The 23783-nt window shown below is 42.0% G+C and overlaps 1 protein-coding gene across 7 annotated transcripts in view; it reads right to left on the bottom strand.

Annotated features, from left to right (window-relative positions):
* Nucleotides 1-23783, bottom strand: part of MACROH2A1 (macroH2A.1 histone) — a 254157-nt gene that overhangs the window by 72224 nt on the left and 158150 nt on the right. For 5 of the 7 annotated variants that reach the window (XM_069199232.1, XM_069199236.1, XM_069199235.1 and 2 more), the window contains one exon: nt 13957-14056. In XM_069199232.1, the coding sequence (XP_069055333.1) occupies nt 13957-14056 (100 nt within the window). Of the gene's footprint in view, nt 1-10782; nt 10874-13956; nt 14057-23783 lie in introns of all 7 variants that reach the window. The other 2 variants (XM_069199237.1, XM_069199238.1) reach the window with 1 other exon arrangement.

Below are 23783 nucleotides of genomic sequence, written 5' to 3'. Positions count from 1 at the left end.
CTGGAAATTCTGAATGCCATATGAAGGATATGGACGGTCACTGGGGTGGCCGGCACCATGGTCGCGAACAGAAGTCAAGATGATGACCCATAATATTTAATGGTTCTGGAAGGCAACCTCTGGAGAACCACCAGGCGAGATGTCTGACCTCAACAACAATGATTGGGGATCACTGTGAGATGAACAAGAACCCGGAGACTTGACAATCAGTGACCCCTATACCTGGACCGGGCACGCCCAGACCTCCGCTGTACACTCATTCTGTGACTTAGGAGGAGGCAAGCCGATTTCGTCACAAGAGGTACAGTCTCCGGCCCAATCCACCACCCAAGTTAGAGACTTGGGCCCTCATTACGTCGGTGGGTGTCCGAGGACCGCCACACTCGTGGTGACGGTTGGATTGCCGCACACCAGGCGGTCTGACCAACACATTACAACCCTGGCGAGTGGACCTGCCTAAAGATCGCTGTCCCCACCAGGAACATGGTTCCCGACGTGGTGACGGCTGCCTGATTTGTACTCAGCCAGGGCAGCACTGAACTCAGCGCTGACTACAATTCAGCTTTCCGCCAGCGTTTCCATGGTGGTCACACTGCCACGGAAAGGCTGGTGGAGAGCCAGTGCTGGGGGCCACAGGGGAGCCCCTGCCCAGCACCATCTGAATGCGCACTGTGTGCTATGCACACAGTGCGCATTCAGACGGTGCTTGAGTGCTATGATATTTCCCTCAGCTCCCTTAAGGGAGCCAAGACCAATATTGTAGCACTGTTCCCGCAGGGCAGTTGAGCGGGAATGGCGTATCACAATGTTCCCACCGGTCAGCCCAGCAGGAACAATGCAATATGCTTGGGAGGGGGGCAACATCGCCATGGCTTGGAGTCCTCCCACAAGTTTCACTGTCCCGTGGTGGGACCGCCAAACTCATGAGGCCCTAAGAGATTTCATGTGCTACCTGAACAACTGAACATTTGAACGGAGTTGTGGAAGGATGTAATGATGCTGTGTAGTTTTTGGCGGCATGACCTGTTGTCACTAGTTGCCCCGTATGTGCACTAACTACATCCTCTGGCCAGGTGTTGCCAGAGGCTATAAATAAATGGGCAACTGATCGCAAGGAGTCTGCCACCCAAGTACTTATCACGGTGTGTGTGTGTCATTCTTACCATTATATTGTGCAACGCATTCTCTGGACCTTCCAACAAGGCCACTACAGGCTCATTAAAGAGAAGCATTCTCTGACACCGTACTTAAAACAGGTGACGAGTAGTGCTGGAGCGGGAGGAATACAACATTCCAATTACTGCCTGGCTGTATTTTAGAGCTGCACAGACATTTGACATGTTATGGAATTTCAGTTTGGTGGCAAGCATGCCCCCTTCATCCTTCTCCCGCTTGCAGCTTTATCACCAATGGTACTGTGCCGAGGAGTGTGTGAGGAGCTATCCTGTCATGTATGTGATTCATCTCCTGATGAGCACTTGTGCTGACTTTACAGAAGGCTTGTCTTCTAAGGCTGCTCATGTTGCGCTTAAGGTTCTTGAAGTAAGCAGCAGCTTCTTTTAAACTAAAATAACATTTCATACAAACTAGATCTAACAAACGCTACATGGCAGCCTAAAAGAGAGAGGGGATTATTCTGTTTGCCACGTTTAGTCATTATTAATTACCCTCTCTCATTTATTCAGTAATGTAGTTTGCCCAAAAATATCGCCACCTGTGTATAGCAATCAGCCTACATCTTAACGGTCCTAATGGTGCATGTTAATCGTGCGGCCAAACGCAGACATTGCTAGGGGCCTAAATCCGGTGACATCTCTGCATGCTTATTACAGTGCCCCCACAGGCTTGGCTGTGATTAGGTGCTCTGCCAGAGAGAGACAGGCCTGCGAGCACAATTCCATTCCCTGACGTTCGTTCATGGAAAGGAAGGCCCTCACCAATGTAGCAGCAATTTTTCAAGTCACCTACTTTAAATCCAAAATATGTTTAACTGAATAGAGCTACTTTTACGCACACTGCTTTTATTATGGACTCAGGCGGGGCTCCCTGTTGCCTGCAGGCAATTTACAAACTGTAGAAAAGGTTCTCAACCCACTAAGGCATGTCAACAATGAATCAGTATTTCACTGTATGTATTTATAACAACAAATGAAAGTACCAATGGTTATCAACCGATTTTGCAAAACATAATTTGAAAGAAGAAAAAAAAGCCACAGCAGCCAAGATAGCTCAGTTGCTTTAATCACCATCGCAACGTGTGCCTAGCAGGCCATGGGCTGGAGTTTGCACAAGAATCCGCTATGCTTCCAAATTAGCTAAATGGAGTGCCATCAATTTGGAGAATGCAAGTCCTGTCAGGAACAGTACATAGAAACCGCTGAAGCATGGAATGAACTACTATGATTGTATTCATCCCAAAATTGATACTGCATTTTGGTATGGCATTTTTCTGTTTTAACAGTGCATGAGCAGGTGACTTGTGCTTTGTCGCAGACCCTATTTAGCTGGTTGTTCTTCGTCAGGAAGTTTTCAAGCTGTATAAATGGCTTAGGAGTTCCCGACATACATTAGTCTTTCAGTCGGGTCCTCAGACGTTAAAAGGTTAAGAACTGCTGGATTACTGTATAGTTAAACACATATTTATACATAGTACACTGTGTTTTGAAATTGCACTATTCACAAGTTTATATTCCTTTTATCAAGGGGGTTCTTGACCCACATTTAAAAGCTTTGGAAGTGAGAAATATAGTCATTTCAGCTTTTATCCTACAATCTTCGCCATTGGCCATGGAATGACAGAAATCTATGCAAGTCATAAAGAGCATGCAACCTCTTCTTTACACTTAATCCTAAGAAATCTTAATACAGCACACATTCCATAGGACAGCATTTATCTAATTTGAGCATCTTCACATTTTTTTTTCTTCCATTCACCAAGAAAATATGTTTCTGATGGTGAGACCTGTCTCCAGGGCCCCATTAATTCTGGAGCTGTTTCATTTGGTTTCCCACCCCAGAGATGCAGTTACTTCACTTTTTCCTTTGGGGTTAAGTTACATGAGTTTCAAGGTTTGAAATAAGATTAGAATACACATAACATGTTAAGTTTTTGGATGAGCAGCAGAAGTACCTTCTGCCACCCCATCAGAAATTCCATTTTGAGAGATTATCTCGGAGTATAATTATACAGTTTAAAATGACTCCAATAATTGAATTAAACTTAGACACAAGGCAATGTTTATGAATTAGGCAAGCCCTGTGCACTTATTGCTTTAAGGACACATCTTTCTCTAAGGCTGTGCCATAATTTGGGTCATATTGAATGTGGGAGCTCTCAACATGCCTCAACCTTACTGGATGAACTGCTGATTCTACCTCACCAGATTCTTGCAAAGCACTACCCAGCAACCCTCTAAGCTTATATGTAAACACATCCCATAATACTCTGAGGTCTCAAAAGGGTGGTTAGCATTGAAAGTCTTTTCAGTGACAATTATTCATGAATATAAGATGACAACAGATACCCTAAAAAACATAACAGCCTTATTTTTGATATGGCAGGTAGATCACGTTGTACTACTAATCTGATGTAATGTTTGCTTGAAGAACCACCCATATGTAGAACCTGGGTGGAAAATATTTGCCTTTCAAGATGCATGTTCGAAATTCTACCCCAGGCTGCATCTTACTTTGCAGAACTAACTTCAGCACTAGGTGTTAAAAAAGAATATTACGTTTATATATGTTCACGGAAGCATCTGCAACCATTTCACATGCACATGATTTCCAGAATACAGTATGAGATACCAGCGGCCTTCAGTAATGGACCTTATTGAGCAGGCTAAGCACTGATTAGGGAAATTATATTTCATGAAATTAATACACATTTCCGATGTGTGACAACAGTGTGTAATGATCATGGTTAATAGTGCAGACTATTCACACCACTGTAATTCTCATGATCTCTATTGTAAACCCTACCAATATTAGGAGGTATATTAGGGTCGTCTACCTCTCTTGATCCTTTACCTTCTCAGAGATGGTAGCATAACCTTGCTTATAAATCAAGAGCATTCCATAAATTAAAGGCTTCTGAAATTCGGACAGCATTGGAAATAGTGAGAGGAACAAAAGAAAGATCAGGAAACAAGGACCCAGGAAAACGACAAACCTCAATGAATACTGCATTCTGGGAATTAAATGAGATAATCATTTAATGCTTTAGATGGGGAGGACCTTGTGCTGGTTCAGCTATTTTCACAAGCACAATATGTAAGCTATGAAAGGGAATCTAGCTCATTTTGTATCAACAGACACATGGCAAATGTAAGTGTGTTCAGGATGTAACCCCATTCAGAAGGCACAGTTTCATTTAGGTCCAGCATTATCACTTAATAAATTGGTTGTGCACTAAGCTGAACGAAGGGAAAACACTTAGTTATTCAACTGAGAGTCAATTTAAAGTGTAAACCTATGCCGCTCAACATTTTATTCTGGTTTTCATTAACTCATACATCCACACTTTGCAACATTTATTTGACACTGATTCCATAAAAGTTTGGTAATTCTTCCAAAGTTCAAAAGTTACATAACTTCATTGCTATTTCAAGTTGTATGATACAACACTGACAACAGAAATATTGTCCTACAAGAATATCATAGTAAAAATATAGACAACCAGATTATCACAGAGATATTTTAAATAATTACGTAAAGATTTACTACACTTAACTACATCTTTTGTGTGTGTATATTAATCTATCAATGGCAACTGCCACTAGTGTGTGTGTGTGTGTGTGTGTGTGTGGGGGGGGGGGGGGGGGCTCATTGTGAAATAATGCAACTAGCAAAAAATCGGCTTTGTTCTGGTCTACTTTTAAGATCTTGAAAATATATTTGTTTGTAAACAATTCTGTCAGTTTACAAAATATAAAATACTGATTGTGTAAAATTGAAATATGCTCTATAAATAAGTCTTTGGACAGAAAGTCCTACATAGGAATATTACTCTTTTTTAGGTTGAGCGTAAGCGTACAACGTCTTGTATACTTTAAAATATACTTCTTCTGTGGGCTTCCAGCTATTTCATTTGTTAGTTTCAGTGTCATTTAAAAAATACTTGCTTGCTAGTGGTCAGTCATGCCTCTTTGTCCCTCCTTCTTCTGTGTGGGAGCAGGTACCAACTACTGTATAATTACGCTTTGTCCTGTTTATCTGGTCTGTAGTACACTTTTTGTACTTTGTTTCCTGCTCCTATCCAGGGAAGCTTCCCTTTTCACTTGCAGAGCATTCCTTCTCTGAGCTTAGCAGTAAACAAGGCTATAAATCAGGCAGTTATCTTGGTCATATTTGGCCTTTGTAAGCTCTCTGAACCCTCTCTCACCTACCTGGCTCCCACCCTTCTTTAGCTTGGATTTTCTGTACGAAGTGTGCCTGCCTGTGTGCTGAGATTGCTTGTAATTTCTTATAGCCTAGGCACCCAGTTTTACCAGGGCTCCGCAATCCTTAGAGACAGTGCCCACTGTTTCTCCATACAGGGATCCCACTTGCAGCTCCATCAGTGCACCTCAATTCACACACTCCAAGCCCTCAGCCGGGCCAGTGCCAGGAACCCTACACACACTGTCTGCCAGAGCACCTCAGTTCTTGCAGTCTGTATACTCTGCTACTCCAGAACTAGACCTCGGGCGCAGCTCCATCAGTGCACCTTAGTTCTTGCAGTTAGTACAATCTGCTGCTCCAGTACTGGGACCTCGGGCGCAGCTCCATCCCTGCACCGCAGTTCACACACTCCAAGCCCTCAGCCTTGCCAATGCCAGGAACCCCACACACGCTGTCTACCAGAGCACTTCATTACTTGCAGTCAGCACACACTGCACCAGTACTGGGACCTCAGGCACAGCTCCATCAGTGCACCTCAGTGCATACACTCCAAGCCCTCCGCTGTGCCTGTGCCAAAACCTCACACACACCGTCTGCCAGAGCACCTCAGTTTCTGAGCTTAGCTCTAAACAAGGCTATACATCAGGCTGTAATCCTGGTCACATTTGGTCTGGCTGCTTGTGGGCCCTGTTTCTGAGAGCAAGGAACAATGGCTTGTAATTGCTTATAGCCTAGCTGCCCCAGGCTTCTTACATCAGGGTCTGCAACAACATTAGCAGTGTTATCTGCACACCACAACATAGTTTTCATGAACTTTGGAATAAACTGTGACTGCGTGACATTTCCTGCTTTCTTAGTCAGAAGTGCCTGACCTTTCCTAAATAAGTAATTCAGTGGGATTGTAAACTAACCTGCTACCTCCACTTTTGTCCCAACAAGCATACACGAACATTCCCCCATCCAGAAGCCACACCACCAGATGTAATCTGATTTCACCTAGAAAACCTTTGTTTAGCGCCCCTGCTCTTTCAGCTCTGCTACCCACATGCAGCTCAGCCAAAGCACCTCCTTCCAAGCACTCAGTGCCGACTGCTGTTCCAGTGCCAGGACCCCTCACACACAGCTCTACCAGGGCTCTGCAATCCTTGGAGGCAGTGCCCACTTCTGCTCCATACTGGGATCCCACTCATAGCTCAATCAGTGGATCTCAGTTCTCACACTCCAAACCCTCAGCTATGCCAGTGCCAGAACCCCACAAACTGTCTACCACAGCACCTCAGTTCTTACAGTCAGTACACTCTGCTGTTCCAGTACTGGGACCTCGCATGCAGCTCCATCAGCAGACCTGAGTTCACAAACTCAAAGCCCCTCAGCCGTACCAGAACCTCACACATGCTGTCTGCCAGACCACCTCAGTTTTACATTCAGTACACTCTGCTGTTCCAGTACTAGGACCTCAGGTGCAGCTCCATCAGTGCACCTCAGTTTGACCCCTGCGAGGTCACTTCCTTTCCTATACTGGGACCCGGCTAACACACAGTTTCATTACAACAGCTTAATTCTAATATTCATTCCCACTACCAAGCCAATAATGGATCCAAAAGGGCAAAACCCAGCTCCGCTGGTGAACCTCAAGTCTAACTTCCAATGCCACTGTTGATGGGAACCACCACACCTCTGCCAGGATCCATCAATTCTAGAATTCAGTGAACATTTCTTCTCAGAACTAAGACTCACACACGTCCATCAGGACCTCTTCACTTCTGTGGTTCAGAAGCAAAGCCAATCCCATACTGGGCCCACTCGCAGCTTCACCAGGGCACCACCAGACGCACACTGGCACGCCAATACTAGGTTCTACACATAGCTCCATTAACATACTCAATTCTGACCTTGTGTGCCCGTTAATATTCCAGTACTGCAGCTCACATACAACTTTGTCAGTGCACCTCAACCATTACCTGCGGTGCCCCATTATTCCAATACCAGGATTTACATGGCGCTCCGTTTCCATTCCTCACCCGCTGCCTGCCTGTTATTCCAGCACTGGGCCGGGACACAGCTCTGTCTATAACCCCAATCCTGATTTTAAGCACCCCAATATTGCTGTATTGAGGTTCACATACAACTCTGCTAATGCACCTCCTGCTGTTTTGCAGTGCCCCCTGCAGTTCTACACTCTGACTTCTGTTTAAGGACGTAGGGGAGCCAATTAAATCTATTCTTAGCTGCCATCTTTGTTTGGGATTGCCTGTTTCACCCATCTCACTCCGTTCTTTCCTTTACTCTCAATGTTTTCTTTCTCACCCACTTTTCTATTTCCAACTCTTAAAATTCAAACGTTAACAGTTTCGCTCTCCTTTTTTTATTTCCCTTTTCCTCTTGCTACATCCTCTTTCAAACTCGCAAAAACGTGGTTATTTTGTTCCTTGTTTCGTTCCTATCTTTTCTTCATTAGGCGTACATTCTTTCACTATTTTTTCTCTTCCCTTCATTTTTTCATTGTCTTTTTTACTTGCTCTTTTTTTTAACTAGATGTGCATCCTTTCACTTTTTTTTTTTTTTAAAGAGCTTTCTTCCTTTTTCTGGTGTTTTTTTTATCTTTATCTGTCAAGTCACATTTTACTATAAATCCCTCTTTTTCCCATCTGTATGTGGAAGCCACAAGTTACTTGTCATGACCAGAAGTGTTAAAGTGGTTTTCCCATTCCATGTCTGTGGGAAATGAGTCAGTACATAAATGCCCGGGTTCTTCCTCTGCTTGTATCTCTCACCTTCTCTCTTTTTTTCTCAAACTTCTTTCATTATTTTTTCCTCTTTATCTTTCGTTCACTAGCTTACTTCCTGTTCTTTTTTCTCATGCATTTGCTCTATTTGTCTTAGTTGTGTTTTCATTTTCTCGTTCTTTCTTTCCCTTCTTTCTTTTATTCTTTGCAAACCCTTCTCTTTCTTCCTTTTGTCTATTGTATTCCTCTTGTTTCTCTTTCTCTGACCCAGCAGCTTTCTCTCCTGAGGCCTAGTTATCAATGGAGCAGCATGTACAGTGGCACCTGGGCCCAGAGACCTATGGACCTTACTCAACTCAAATTACTGCTCTATTATCCTACCGAAATTGCAGTCAACCATTTTTCTTTCTTACTCAAGGGTCCATGACATCGTTACCACGCCACTTGTCCTCTTTCTCTTTCCACCTGACTCCCTCTTTCCTTCTTTCACCCTCCAATCCGTCCCAAATTATATTTGTATTATGGTGTTCTGAGCATTACACTTGAATGTGAAAAGTTTATTCCTGATAAAGGTTTATTTGATAATTGTATATGTTTTAAGATCAAGGAAGAAGGTAAATGGAAGTGCTTTAGTTAAATGCTGGGCCACTGAAATTATATGGCAGGAAAAGACGAAACTATGAGGCAGGATTGACCAATTTATGTAGCAAGAAAAGTCCAGTTATGAATTTACAATTCCAATAGTTCTAACTCAAGAAAATGCAAGACCTATTGCATTGCAAATGCTTGTTACTATAATTATTACTAATACGGAGTACATTTGTTGGGTATTTTTAGTTTAATTTCTATATGCATCCTCTTTCCTGTTTCCACATCAAACATTTTTTGTCTGAATTGCTTTTGTTCAGCGCAACGGTTTTGCCACAGAGTAAAACAGAATTACTATTGATATGACTTCTGACTGGGAGCAAGAGGATCATTCACTACCAGGTAACACAATGATCTAATATTCTTTTTGTATGTGAACATCTCATTCCAGCTGCAACTTTGCATGGCAACAGATTGCTAACATTGGCTCCTGCAACTACTGAGTGGCTTCTAACATAGCATTTTAATGCCAGGTCCAGCACAGTGTTTGGTGCATTACTGGTTTTTGTCATTGCCAGCATTGGCTGCGCAATGGTTACAAGGCTACTGAATCTATATTCAACTGCAGGTGGCACGCTAGTATTATCAGCAGTCTATTGTATATAGTAAAAATTTCACACATAATATTCATTTAGAATTTTTTATCTCAAAAATATAACTACTGCTTTTATTTTCAAGAACCACTTGGGTGTTGATAGATATAAACTTCTTTTATTTCACTATTCAAGCACCAGCTATTATGAAGCAGGTCACTGAATAAATGTTGGCTGAACGCACACAACGTTTTGAAATAGGATTTCTCTTGCCATGCACAATGTTCTTAATCACTGAACAAGAAGAGGGGCTCCAGTGTTTATAGGAGCCATTTTGCTGACAAGCTTACAATTGTGTTACTCCCTCAGAGGCAGAAGCAGCTTCTTCGTCAAATAAGCAAGCTTTGGGATAATTAATTCAAACACAGCATAAGCACAAATATAGGGTTGCAGAGATTTAGGATCAGCCTGTAATATATTTCTTGGTTAGATGGCGGGGATGTAAAGCAAGTTAAGATTAATGATTGAAAGCTAGACATTTGTGGGCTTGCATCCTTCTTCCAACAGTTACTACCAATAAGAAGCTTGTGTGATAAATCTTCTTTACCTTTCCAAGTGAATTTGGAACTTAATAGCATTCCCTCCACTCCCCCCTAGCAAATTTGAACTTGTAGCCCTTAAAATGTAGCTTAAAATTGAATTTTATATTTCATACTGGGCAGCCTGACACCCTTTTTCTGATAACAGTTCGCCATAAGTAAATCATAGTTGTTGTTTGTAAAAGGTAACTATAGCCTTGCAAAATATTCACAAAGCTATGAATGTATCTTGCATATTTATTAATGACAAACCCAACAACCTTATTGCAATGTGCTAAATGTCTATTATCACGTATAAGGAGAAGACCTTCAAAGAGAGCCACAGTTGTCCGTTAGGTTACACGTCCATGCCGTCAAGCCCAACTCCTCATGGAGGATGCCCGACTGCAAGGGATGGAAGGGACGCTAGTGTGACAGAAGCACATCATGGATGGTTGATAGAGGTGATATGTGGGAGCTACTATCAAACATAGTCTTCTAATGGAAACTCTGAGAGGAGTTCAGAAGCAAGCTACACTTAATCATAAATGCACCTCTATCTTTTCACAACTATATGTTACAATCCAACACACCTGCAACAGTCACTTGAGTTTAACTTTTTTCTAAGGCTGCCCACTACACTTGACCACTACATTATTCTGATTAGGTTGAGCGAGATTCTTTCTCCTGAAAAATGCCCCAAGACCAATATCTTCTTGTTAACTGGCCGTCCGATATAATTCAACTCAAACCCCGAAATTACAAATAGCATATCAATTTAGGCCTCCTTCTGAATTGTTGGGACTGATGGGAACAAGGAAGGTAATGCAAACCCACAAAACAATCAAGATTCTGCTGCTGATTCGCCCAACATGCATACACGACTAAACTCAGCAGCACCAAACGTTCCATTACCTACTTCCCCACCGGTGTAGAGGTCAGAGCTTGTCGGGTGAACAACAGCATCACTTTCAATCGTGGCAATGTCCGCTTTTGCAACTTGCAACTACAACAGGTAAACAAATGTACATGAAGAGGTTGGATGGGGAACCCACGCAGTTGCTTTACATACTCCTATTGCAGCCGTAACATGGCCTTCAGCATTGTCAGCCTTAGATGTGAATGCCAACATGGTATTTGTGTGCTCTCTTTGTGTATGATTGTCTCGAAAGAGGGTAGGGAACAAAGTTACAATAAATTGTTTGAGAGAGACCTGGCCTACATGAGAGGACTGCGAAAGCACAAAACTAGTTCTAAAAATCTGTCAAGGGCACAACATGATTTGATTTGCAGAGATCTGTTCCGTAGAACCAGCAATGGGAATAACACTCAAATATGGAAACCATTAAAAATGGTTTATGAGGCCAAACAAAACAATTCGTTTCTGCATTTTGTCAGCAGCAATAAACTTCCAGATTTTACCTCTAGGCGGGATGCCATTCATCATCTTGTCTGCTCTGTGTGGAAAACGTTCTTTTCGATTACAAAGAATAGTATACTCAGAGATGTAATTTCTGATTATTCATGACTGTGCTTCAAAACTAGGCATTTAGGGAGCAAAGAAAATGACAACATATGAATGAAGCTCAACTTGCTGGATATTGTTTGTTCTGTTCTTTTAGCGGGGAGCTGCAGCATTTTTAGCAGGTCTGCTTGCTCCCCGGTGTTACGTTGGGGACGTGGCAGCAGGATTCTGGCTATTTTTTCTTCACTTTGTTGAGTAAAAATTCAAAATTCACAGTGCCCACTGTTGTATATGACTCTGAGCCACCGTCTCATTTTTGGAACTGCTAAAAAGGCAAATAATCGAGGCAATCAAACAAAAGCAAGCAGTCCTTAAATAAATAGCTGTTCCCAATCGTGGGCTGTTTGGTGTCAATACCTCCCCGCCAATGCACCAGTATCAGTCACAAGTACTCATGGGAGTCTGAGAGTTAGGCATGCTGGCAGTCTTCGACATAATCCATTCGGGTAATCTAGGTTTCAATGGAAGTGACTAGGGATCGAATGGCTAGGACTCTTTCCAAGAATGAAAAGTACAAGCAGATTGGTTATGGTTGCTTATTGTGGGAGAAACATGGTTGAAAAAGGGTAACTTTGACACTGTAACACTCTGGTATACGTCTGCTGTGCAACATTTCTTGATCAACCTCCACGAGGGGCATCAGTCCTAAGCATCCATTATTCCCTATAATGGAACCTAACAAAGAAGCATGCACTTACATCCCAAACTAATTCGAGGGTCATTACACTGTAGGCACTACATCGGAATTCAGTATATCACTGTTAAGTATTCCTAGTCTATGCTGGGTGTCCCTGCTTTGCACTGGACATTACAGCGCAGATAGGTATTCAAAATTAAAAGTAACACTGCATAAAAAAGTGTGTGTTTAACCTTATCCTTCCAACATACATACACCTTTACAGAGACAGGCATACAAATGACAATAAAATCTGTAAATATAATTAAGAAATAAGACATAAATGTAATAATAATGTAATACTCCCTACATATATATGTCAATGGTGTAATATGAAAATATACATACATCTAATCTACACAAACTAAATACATAAAGGCATTAAAATAATGTGACGTTGTGAAGAAATGTACTCCCAATGTAATGACTCTTCAGGTAGGGGCCATGATGTAGTGATTCACAATAATACAGCATGCAATGTAATAACTCTATACAGTACACTAGGTGGCCTTGCCCCGAGTACATTTGGCCTTATTTACAGCAGCCACACAACCAAGACTCTTTTTCCTTCAGGTACACTAATAAACTCCTGTAAATGGTCAAATTCAAAACTGGTGCTCCACTTTGTGGGTAAGGTCGGACAACAGGTACAAGGAAATAGAGTTTCACAGATGTCCAAGTATTGTTTTGTAAAGGTAACTGCTTACCTGTGGTTAAATGTATATATCATCACAACGGCGTTTCATTGCACATTTTATTGGTTCCATATATAATATTATGATGATATCAGTAACAATTAAAAAAATAATGAATTAATAATATTGCCTATTTAATTTATACAGTTGATTTAATCCCCCCTCCCTCTCTTTTTGAGAGACCCCATGTTTCTCCCCCGACTCCTTACCGTCTTCTGTACCCTTGTAACCTGATTTTGGTTTAAAGGCAGATACAATCATTTTGCCACCCTACGTAAAATGGCATTTCACTTCTCACTACTCCTGTACAAGAACCATATCTACTGCTTGCAGGTGGAATTTAGCACCGCTAGCCAGCAGAGCCACAGGCATCTGCCACATACTGCCATTATCTACCCCTCAACCTGCATGTGGGAATACACTCCCCATCGACGGAGTAAGTACTCTCAAACTCGGCTGCCCTATTTATCATTTCAAAAGTTGCACATTTTTCTACTGTCGGAGAAGATTTCAAATATAAATCACCAGCATATTCATGCATTAATCGCGAAGTGAAACAAAACATGTTTTTTCAATTTGGTAACTAAAGAAATGTGAATATTGTGAAAATAAAGGCTGAGCAAGTAGCTAAAGATGGAGCTCCATTAGATTATCCCATGAACAATCATGAACAATCTAATAGGAGCTACGGGGTGGGCGCTACATAAAAAGAAATAGGTTATCAGGTGAGGGATACTAAAGCAAGCAGAGCAGGCATCCTTATGGTGTTAACATTATTTGATTACTTTGATCCATTTCTCCTGTTTCCACTTGTAGTTTAATTTCCATTTAGGACTGTAAAGTAAAAATGGAAAAGCTAATCCTTATTGTTACCTGATAAATGGACCAGCGTTTTTTCATGAACACATTTTTTTAAAGTCAACAGTCAGGCATCGAGCGTCATGGAAAACAGTTGTAATCAGGTTGTGTTGCAGTGAATGCCGGCAAAGAAAACTAGTTAAATAACTTCTACATGTTGTGTAGACTGTGTATATGTATTACATGTTGTTCCTGGACCGCGGCCAGTGTCCAAGACAGGATCCATTCAATTTGAGGATTAAGAAACTAATAACCCATTTTGGTTACTAGATCCCATACTGCGTTCCATAATTCTCACCTGACCCTTGGCTCTTTCACCCCTGACCCCCAATTACCTAGGTCATCTTTAAGGTCAATGTCTGCACTGGTAGGATTGATAACAGCCTCCACCTCATAGTCGGCTAAATTAGTGATCTCACTGTGAACAAGGTGCAGCTGAAAAGAAAAGCACGATGTGGGAGATAACAGGAGAGCCGGGAAATGACAGCCAAGCAGCAGAAACGTAAGCATCACCGCAAAGTAATGTGCAGACCAGCATGCAGCTCAAAACAAAGGCTTCAGGTAGATACAGACAGTAGGAATCAAAGAAACACCCTACATTTAAGGAGGACAACTCGAATCAAGTCGCAAGTGTACTTTGCCATTTTAGAGGGATCTAAACTAAAACCCTGGACGAAGAATGCATCTTTGAAATAAAAAAAACTCCCTAAAGCAGCAGTACTACCCAAATGCGTATTTTTAACACTTTAATTTACTGCAGGAGGACCAGCCAGGTAAGGGCCAAACTGTATTTGTGCGACAATGCATTCTGCTCCTCTGGAATTGCCTTATTACACTTTGTTCGATCTAAAGTAGTCCATTCATACACTACGTTCTGCTGTCCTTGAGAAACTCACTTTGCATCACAGCAAAATGTATCCTGGCAAGGTATATGTGCAGCACAAACGCCATTAATCATGTAAACAACACAAATATATACAAAAAAGTTGATTCAGAAAAATTGGTAAAGAGGAACAAACTCAAGTCTCATAATGAAACTGTTTCATTATTTGATATTTCGGATTGTACTGCTGCTTTAAACCAATAGCCCAGACAGACTAACACATAAGGAAATATCTGCAACCCTTTGGCTGCACACACCAGTCTGGAGGAAGAAAATAACCTTTCTAGTTTCTGACATTGGTTGATGCCGATTTGAACCTGTGTTTTGGAGGCCGCTTTCCATGTGCCTCAGTGATAGAAGATAAGATTCAGGTGGATTTGCTGGCTGTTCCAGAGTAAAAGTCTGTTATATATGTCTTCTGAAGGTTGTTCTAGAGATCACTTGCACACACGTTGAATAAGATCTCACAACTCAAACATGTTTCTGTGAGGTTGGGGTGGGCAGGGAGGGGTGGGAGGTGTTAGGGGAATAATAACAAAATAAAAATAAAAGACTTAACTGCCACTGCCAGCCACCTTGGTGCTCATCAACTCCTGGCATGGCCTAGAAGCACAGGCACCCCACCCAATCCAGACGCTGCTCTAATGCTATGCCACGCATGAGAGCAGCACCGGGACTGGCCTGAGTGGGAATGGTCTGTTGCTCACTCGGGCACAGGGAGCCTGTGCCTTTTCTCCACCCGGCTGAGTAACACAGCTGGGTTGGAGGAATAGAAGTGTGCATGTCGGTCTGGCCGTCCTAAGGTGGCCGGCTACACCAGCATGCACACTTACAGTGCCCACCACTACTCCTCCCTGCCATGCCCAGGCCCCACCCTAGATTCCATCGGCTCAGTCAGTCCGTCGAAAATAAAATGATAATAAAATTCCTTTATTATCATTTTATTTTTCAGTGACTGACTATGATCAGGAGGGCGAAGCACCTCCGCCATTATGGAGGAGTCGTGCCTGTGAGGTTGTACAAAGGTGTTAATCAGCACAGACAACGGAGCCAACCCATGGAATACACTACAGTCCCTATGTACATGCAATGTGGACTCTGGTACTGCATGAGATCAGATGCAGCAGAGATCCACAGATGGCCTTCAGGTCCAGCTTTGCTCTGGAATTTCTGAATCAGGATATTATGAGTTAACGTAAACCCCTCACCAGGAAAGATTAAGCTACCCAGACTTATATGACACAAGGGGGTCATGTCAATAGCATGCATGTCAATAGCATGTCCAACTATTGTTGTACTCATTGCCATACACACTTGCCACTGTGGGTTTCAGTCACACAAAACTTAAGTGTGATGTGTCATACAAATTTAGCTGTTCAATATTTCCAGAATTAATGATACACCAAATATTCAGCATGTGTCCACTCTACATAGTGCTGAATGACGTGTGTTGCTTTATAAAGAAGGTTTAGGTTTACTATTACAATTATATGTTTCATATATTTATTAATAGGGATTTCAGCCAGCTTTTCTTCTGCCTACTAGAACATACAGCATGGGGCAAAGGGTCAGCCAACTTCAGCCAATGGCGAACTTCACTGTGATTGATGGCATTTTGCCCTTTAATATTATTCATAAATGCAGTTCTCTTACGTACCAGGGACTACTACGCCAGAGTGTGCTTTTTGAAACCAAAAATACTTTTGCTTTTAGTTTTTGCTTTCTTTTACAATAATGTTTGGAAAACTCATGACAAAACAAGCACTGACAAAGCCAAAAGAAAGATGGTCAACCACAAATGTAGTGTTTTTTTAATCCTGTGTTGTCCTGTAAGTACTTTTTGTTGTTGCCTTTTCCCCAACTGATGAGTATGCTGAGCTTGTTCTTTATGGTGTTTAGTTATTTTGCTTAGTTTGCATTTTAAGGTATTACCATGTGCAATTCCAGCACTGCTACTTTGGACACTATTGATGAAATCTCACAGTGAAAAAAAATTATACTTCTGACCCCAATGAAGGCGGTGGAAGTGGCTGACTTACCATAGAAAAGAAAACTGTGCCATCGGACAGTATCGGTTTTTTGAAAAATTAATAGTTAAATTGGCTTTTGCCCGATTTACTAATTAGATTATTGCCTGCATGCCCCAGTAGCAACAACATTGCCAGGTGATGTAGTGGCGCAGTGGTGCTTCACAACTAATTAACTGGTGGGTCCAATAGTGTCTCCCCGAACACCACATGCTCACTGTCAGGTTTTAGTGACACCTGCATATGCCATCTCTGAAACACTCCGGTTTGAACCAGCATAATGCTGGCCTAATAATATATGAAAATTAATGGTTTGTATGATCATGCCTCTGTTCACGAGTCTTGCATGCGTACATTGTACTTTATTAGTGTGACAAACATCAGGAATTACCTGCAGGTGCTGTACAGTATTCATCTTCACCCCAACTGGATAATGAGTGGCATAGTATTACCAGCAGCAACAGGATGTTATTAAGGGCAGTACTGCATAACTTAAAATTCAGTGAGTTCCTTTATATATACCATTAGTGAAAGCACTGCACAAGGCCTACCCATGTCAATGGGGAAAAATGTAAACCAAACAATAAAAACAAATAGACACAAAAAAAAATTGTCTCTGAAAACCGTGTAAATAAAATATGAAAAAATATGGTCTAAGTAACAAGTCTGCAAATGATGAACAGAGAAGTGAAACAGTTTTGCTGCAAATGTCAGTTCTGATAGATTATTCGAAATTACTGAATTTCTCCCTTGAAAGGATTTGTGTTAGAGAAACAAATAGGTTTGCAGGTCACCTACTGAAAAGTATTTTTGATATGTAGAAACCCATTTACACTCAGCGGCGGCTGGTGACATTTTAAAGTGGTGGGGCAAAAAAGTTTGCAATATATGCCTTGTGGCGAGCAAGCACAGCGAGTGAGCCCGACTGCCATAAGGGGAGTTCATGCTGCTTCTCCCATGGGGAAATGTTGAAAAACAGAGTGGGCAAATGATGTATTTTCAAGAAAATTTGAGAGAGCAAATTAAGCAATTGTGAAAGTGTGGTTATTACATCAATAAAGAGATTTCATAAGTTAATGATAGATGTGGGTAGCTGCTTATTCAGTAAAGCCAGAGAACTTAACAGACTTTGAGATAACGATGCAGTGAGTACCCAACAGGTTTATTTATTGAGATACCTTTACAAATGAAACATAACTATGGAAATACAAGCTATTGTGATTGTCAGACTGAACACAATGAGACAGCAAGGAATAAATATTAAAAGGCAGTCGGGCACCCTACAAACCATTTTATGTTTCATTCAGGTGATGGTGAAATATGATCACATCCCCCCCCCTCCATCCTGATACCCCCTAATAAACTACAAATAGTTCAAAATATTCCAGAAGTCATGGAAGAACAAATAGGCTATGTCCCCATTGGGGGGCAGGTTCAAGACTGGTTTGGATATGGCTGGGTCCAAAATGAAATGGCATGGCGTGCAAAAGGATGATGGATTTACCCCAGATCCGTGATTGGGGGTGAATGTTTGATTTGTTCCACATCCCATACATCTTCTGTTCTTTTCTGCATTTGTTGCCTTAAGTGGGAAGGGTATGTCCACACGTGGGTCCCCTGCTCGCTTTGCCACTGGTTACAAGCTAGCCTGGCTGAAGAGGGATGATACCCAGAAACCGGTCTCAGGAAAGTTGTTTCTGGTCCAGGGAGGACCTGGCCTGGCATTTCCGGGTGGACTGTTCCCATGGGGATCAGTGTCAAGACTGATTTGCATATGGCTGGGTCCAAACTGGAATGGAATGGTGTGCAATAAGACAATAGATTTAACCCAGATCTGTACCTGGTGGGGTGAATGTTTGATTTGTTCCACATTCTGGCCATCTTCTGTTCTTTTTTTGCATGTGCTCTATGCTACAGCAGCATTCTTTAGTAAAACATTTGTGTCAGTGTGCCCCAAATGCACCACCAGCTACATACAGCACTCTTACTACTTTCATGCTGAATGGCTGTAGGCTGTTGCAATTTGCAACTCTTGTTCTTTCTGCACAGCTATGTGCTACCATTGTATTTTTCATAATCCGTAAGACTGACAACACTGCAACACTGAATACTGCACCCCCATTCTGAAAATTGTTTCAGCACTACTAGAACAGAGTACGGCCTGAGGCAACACGTCAGTTCCATCTACGGAATCTGTTACCATGCAGGCCCTGTGTTTTGGTTAGTGTCCTGACCAATTGCTTGAATTTTACCGCTTGCACTTAAAAGCGCCTGCATTCATCAAACCAGTGGGTTTATTATGTAGGCTGCATGCAAACCATTTGTCAGGCTATGAAGATAGCACACAGGGCTGAGGCCAGCGATCAGGAGGAGTCAAACAGGCTGCAACTGTTGGAAAAGGAAATGACATTACACAACAGTCCGAGCCCACTGTGAATACTGTTTGCAGGCTCCCCTTTCGCTCGCATGTAAATCAACTTTTCTCAAAAATACATCAGTAAAACAGCTGCTTTATTGATCCTCCTATGGGGGGGGGGGGGGGGGGGGGGGGGGGGGGGGGGAAGATATATATGTAACCTGGTGCTGCAATCTGGTACCGGCGTTTAGGGGTGAGTTATGTCACCGGAACAAGTTAGCTATCAGCGTTGCACAGCACTCTTTGTTTTGCAGCTTTGAAGCATGTTATAAAAAACAAAAGCATAAACATGTTGAATACTTTACACATGAAGCTTACAACTATATTTATTTCCTTTCCCGAACAGCAGCACTACTGTGACAGAGGGCTGAAGACACAGTGGGGCGCAGTGGTGCTGGCGCAATTATAGCAAGCACTCACTGAGTGAGACTGTGCATGACCACAGCTAGTGAAACAAGCGTTTGCAATGCAATGGGTCTTGCATTTGCTCGAGTTAGAGCTATTAGCGTTGTAAATTCCTAACAGGACTTTCCTTGCCATATAAATTGAAATGAAAAGTAGAACAGTTTACATAAGTGCCACAAACATGAGCGCGAAGGAGACACACAAAAGGAAAAAGAAGTTTGCCCACAGTCAAACGTATCAGCAATCGTGAAATTATCCATGTAATAGGGGCAGTCTGCAAGTCGGTTGCAAAACCGCCCCAAGGAGGGACAAACGTAAAGCATTTCCCAATGGTAATAAGGGTTTTTTGAAAAGCGAGTCCACGAACGAGCGAAAGTGATGGGCGTGCGGCAGGTGTGGTTAAAAGCCACAATACTTACAACGGGTCAAAGAGCTTGTGCACTCGACATAAAAAAAGCCAAAAAATGCACCCTGGGAATGCAGCCGATAGCACTGCATAAGGAGCACCTAGGGTTGAGATGCGCAGCTTCTTTGAATTACAAGCCAAGTGACATTGCAAAGTTAGCAATTCGCATTTGCAAAATTAAATAAATAACATCCTCCTTCTCCATTTTCCACTTTTCTCTCTTGCGGCAGCCAGCATTTAATTTCGTTTGGTGTCACTTTCCAGAGCTCTTTTGGTTTAAATAATAACGGACTTTTTAAGAATCCACCCAAGTGATCGGATTTCAGCGCCTGCTACAAAGTAGTCCCCAGGGCAGTCCAGCTCGAATCGTGATTGTCGAAAAAAACGGGAAGATGTTTGGCACAAACAAAACATCCTGTATGAGCGGAGAAGGACAGCTGCTCATTATGTTTGTTGGTCCCGCTTACTCGTGCAACGGTGCACACAGATCGAGGCTGACCGTGACCGGTTCTCCTGACAACCGAAAATGCGTACAATTATTTCAGACAACTGAAATGATCTCCCTACTGGTTGGCGCTGAAGGTTCTCCTTTCATTAGCGTATTGTTGTAGATAAAACGCTATCACGCCGTAGTTCGTAGTTGTAATATTTATTCCAGTGTCAAAGATCAGCGCCTCCCTCTTGCCGGCTCCTCGTAACTGGCACTGCACCTCGGACTGGTCTCCGTGGTAACCCGGCATCGGAACCGTCAAGAGCTCGCGCTTCTCAAGAGCTCACGCGCTTGAATGTACGAAGACATTACAACATATCTTCTTCCTTTCATTGTTTAAGCAAAATTACTAAAATATCAAATATTGAACTGTATGAATTAACAACACAAACTACAACTCACTGAAACACAGATACTACTCAAACCATTCTTGAAAGTAAAATAGATTACATTTTTACTTTACATAATCAGCCAAATACGCTGGAGCTTTCTTAACTCTATGTGATCTCTCCCTCATAACTTCATTCCCGTATTCACTAAACTCTGGTTGTCTCACCCCACCATCGTCCATAAAACCAGGCAGCATATCACCTGTACAACTAGAATGCTGTGCAACAGGTTTCATTACCAGTTCGTCAAACATACATCCACTGCATCCATCACTGATCTTATCTTCTGCAATCATATCTTCTGTATAATTACACTTTGCCACTCTCCTGAGATTCCATCGCTCACCATTGCTCAATATCACATACCAAGGATGAACTTCCTTGACTTGAAATGGCCCTTTGAATTTATTCAACCCTCTAACAATTCTACCAGACTTAACTTTCACCCGGCCAAATTTTGTTCTTATCTTTACCACCATTTGCAGACTCTCCACATTTATTCTCACCCTCAAATGTTCCTATATTATTGCTAACAAGTTCTCTCAACCAAAACGGAGTCAATTTAGAATTCGGTCTTCTACCCCTCATCATGAAAAACGGTGAACGTCCAGTAACACCATTAACAGTGGTGCGATATGCCCACACAACATCCGCAACCATACCTCCAACATCCATGCCACTAGCCAGTGCTTGTTGTATGGCCCCTTTAACCATCCTGTTGGCTCTTTCCACCATTTCATTTCCTTGCGGATTATAAAGTGCTGTCCTTGAATGTTTAACACCCATCAATAATAAAAACTCTTTCATTTCATAAGAGGTGGGTTGTGTACCATTATCCGTCACCAAACATACCGGGCATCCTTCTTCCCTAAATATTTCAGACAAAACTCTCACTGTGGATGCTGTGGTTATCTCCGACATAAATTTCACTATTATCCATTTTGAATGAACATCCATCAAAACAAATGCAAACCTAGACATGTGTTTAACTCCACTTAAAGGACCAATGAAGTCCCCACATACAGTATGCCATGCTTGACCAGGATCCTCAATGTGACCCATCAAAGATTGTTTGCCCACTTTCAGACTTTTTTCACTGCGTACACACACATCACATCTCTCCACCCAGTGTACAATGTCGTCATCCATCCCTGGCCACCAGAAATTTTCTCTGAGCCTCCTCTTCATCAACGTTTGCCCTAAATGACTCTCATGTGCAATATTAAAAATGTTCCTCCTCACCCCTACAGGCGGAACATATTTTTCACCACGAACAACAATACAATCACCCACACATGAGAGTTCATCTAATACCTTACCATAGGTCCATAAATTTTTTGGCAGTGTACTCTCTCTACGTCTACCACTCACTATCATTCTGATCACTTCCCTCATTTCCTCATCACCTGCTATAGCTTGACACCATTCCTCTTTACTCAATGCTCCCGATGACCATTGCACTACATCCCCGACACTTGCAACTAGATCCTCACAATCTTGAATACTACTATACTCTTCATCCAACAATTCCCAATCTTGTGATAGACGTGAAAGACAGTCAGCTTGTACATTTCTCCATCCTGGTATATACTCTACAGTATAGTTGTACTCTTGAGACCTCGCAGCAAGTCTTATCAGTCTAGAAGAACCTTTTTCAGCTCCACCTGGGGTCAACACCTTCACCAGAGGTTTGTGATCAGTTCGCAACTTGAATCGTTTTCCCCAAATATACATCCTGAAATGTTCCATGCTCCATGTCGCAGCTAATGCCTCCTTCTCTATTACCGAGTAGTTGCGCTCTGTCGGTGTCAAGGAACGTGATGCAAAGGCAATTGTTCTTTCTTTTAAACCATGTTTTTGTGATAAAATAGCACCAATACCAGTGGCACTAGCATCTACTGTAACTATCGATTCTTTTCCCGCATCAAAAGGCACTAGAATGTCAGCTTCACAAATTTCCTTCTTGATTGATTCAAAACACCGTTCTTGTGTTGCGCCCCAATCAAAGACCACACCTTTTCTCAATAATTTTTTAAGTTCCTCCGTCTTCAATGCAAAATTCTCCACGAACTTGGAGTAGTACTCCACTAAACCCAAAAACGACTTCAACTGGTCTTTATTCACAGGACATGGTGCCAATTTGATGGCTCTCAATAGATCTCTCTTTGGCTTCACCCCATCTTGCGACAATGTGTGACCCAGATATTCCACTTCCTTAGCTAAGAATATGCACTTCTCTTTTCTCAGCGTTAAACCTGATTTTAAAATTTTATCTAGAACCAGCCTCAAAGTCACATTGTGATTTTCCACTGTGTCTCCAAAAATTAGTATATCATCCTGAAAATATATAACATTCGGAATGTCTTTGAGTAAGTCATTCATCACTCTCTGAAAGACACTTGCGGCTGAACACAAACCGAAAGGCATTCTGGTAAACTGAAACGTGCCCTCCATTGTGATAAATGTTGTCAAGATTTTTGACTCAGGATGTAACCTTACTTGATGATACGCATGCTTTAAGTCCAGTTTTGAAAAAAACCTTCCTCCTTTCAGCATCAGAACCAGCTCATTGATGTTAGGCAGAGGAAAACTGTCCATTACCACATTTTGATTCAAGCTTCTCAAATCAACACAAAAACGAAGTTTTCCATCAGACTTCTTCGTTATCACAACTGGAGATACCCAACTTGATGCCTCGACAGGCTCAATGACTCCACAACATAGCATTTCTCTTATCAAGTCTTTGACCTGCCTCTAGCTAATATCGGTATTCTCCTAACTTTATGTCGTACAGGAATTGCACCGTCTTTGAGGTTAATTTTGTGACAATACCCATTTAGTTGCCCCATTTCCTCTCGAAAAACACCTTCCGCCTCTCTGAGAATATCTTGTAACGTTACTTCTTCTACAACTAATATTTGTGTTTTAGCTCGAGGGTTGATGATGATATGAAGATCATATTGATGGATCCATCCCAGGATTGGTGGACCCGATTCGGCTACATACACTTTTCCTTTAGTGCTCCTTCCTCCAAATTTGATATCAGCCATCATATAACCAATGAGATCTATCTTCTCGCCTTGATATCCCCCAGGACTTATATCTCTAGGCAATAATCTTGCTTGTGGCCATTCAGAAGTGAACAA

The sequence above is a fragment of the Pleurodeles waltl genome, chromosome 7 (genome assembly GCF_031143425.1).
Source record: "Pleurodeles waltl isolate 20211129_DDA chromosome 7, aPleWal1.hap1.20221129, whole genome shotgun sequence".
NCBI classification, from domain to species: Eukaryota; Metazoa; Chordata; class Amphibia; order Caudata; family Salamandridae; genus Pleurodeles; species Pleurodeles waltl.
The sequence above is the reverse complement of the archived record's forward strand: the minus strand, read 5'-3'. Positions and strand labels throughout refer to the sequence as shown.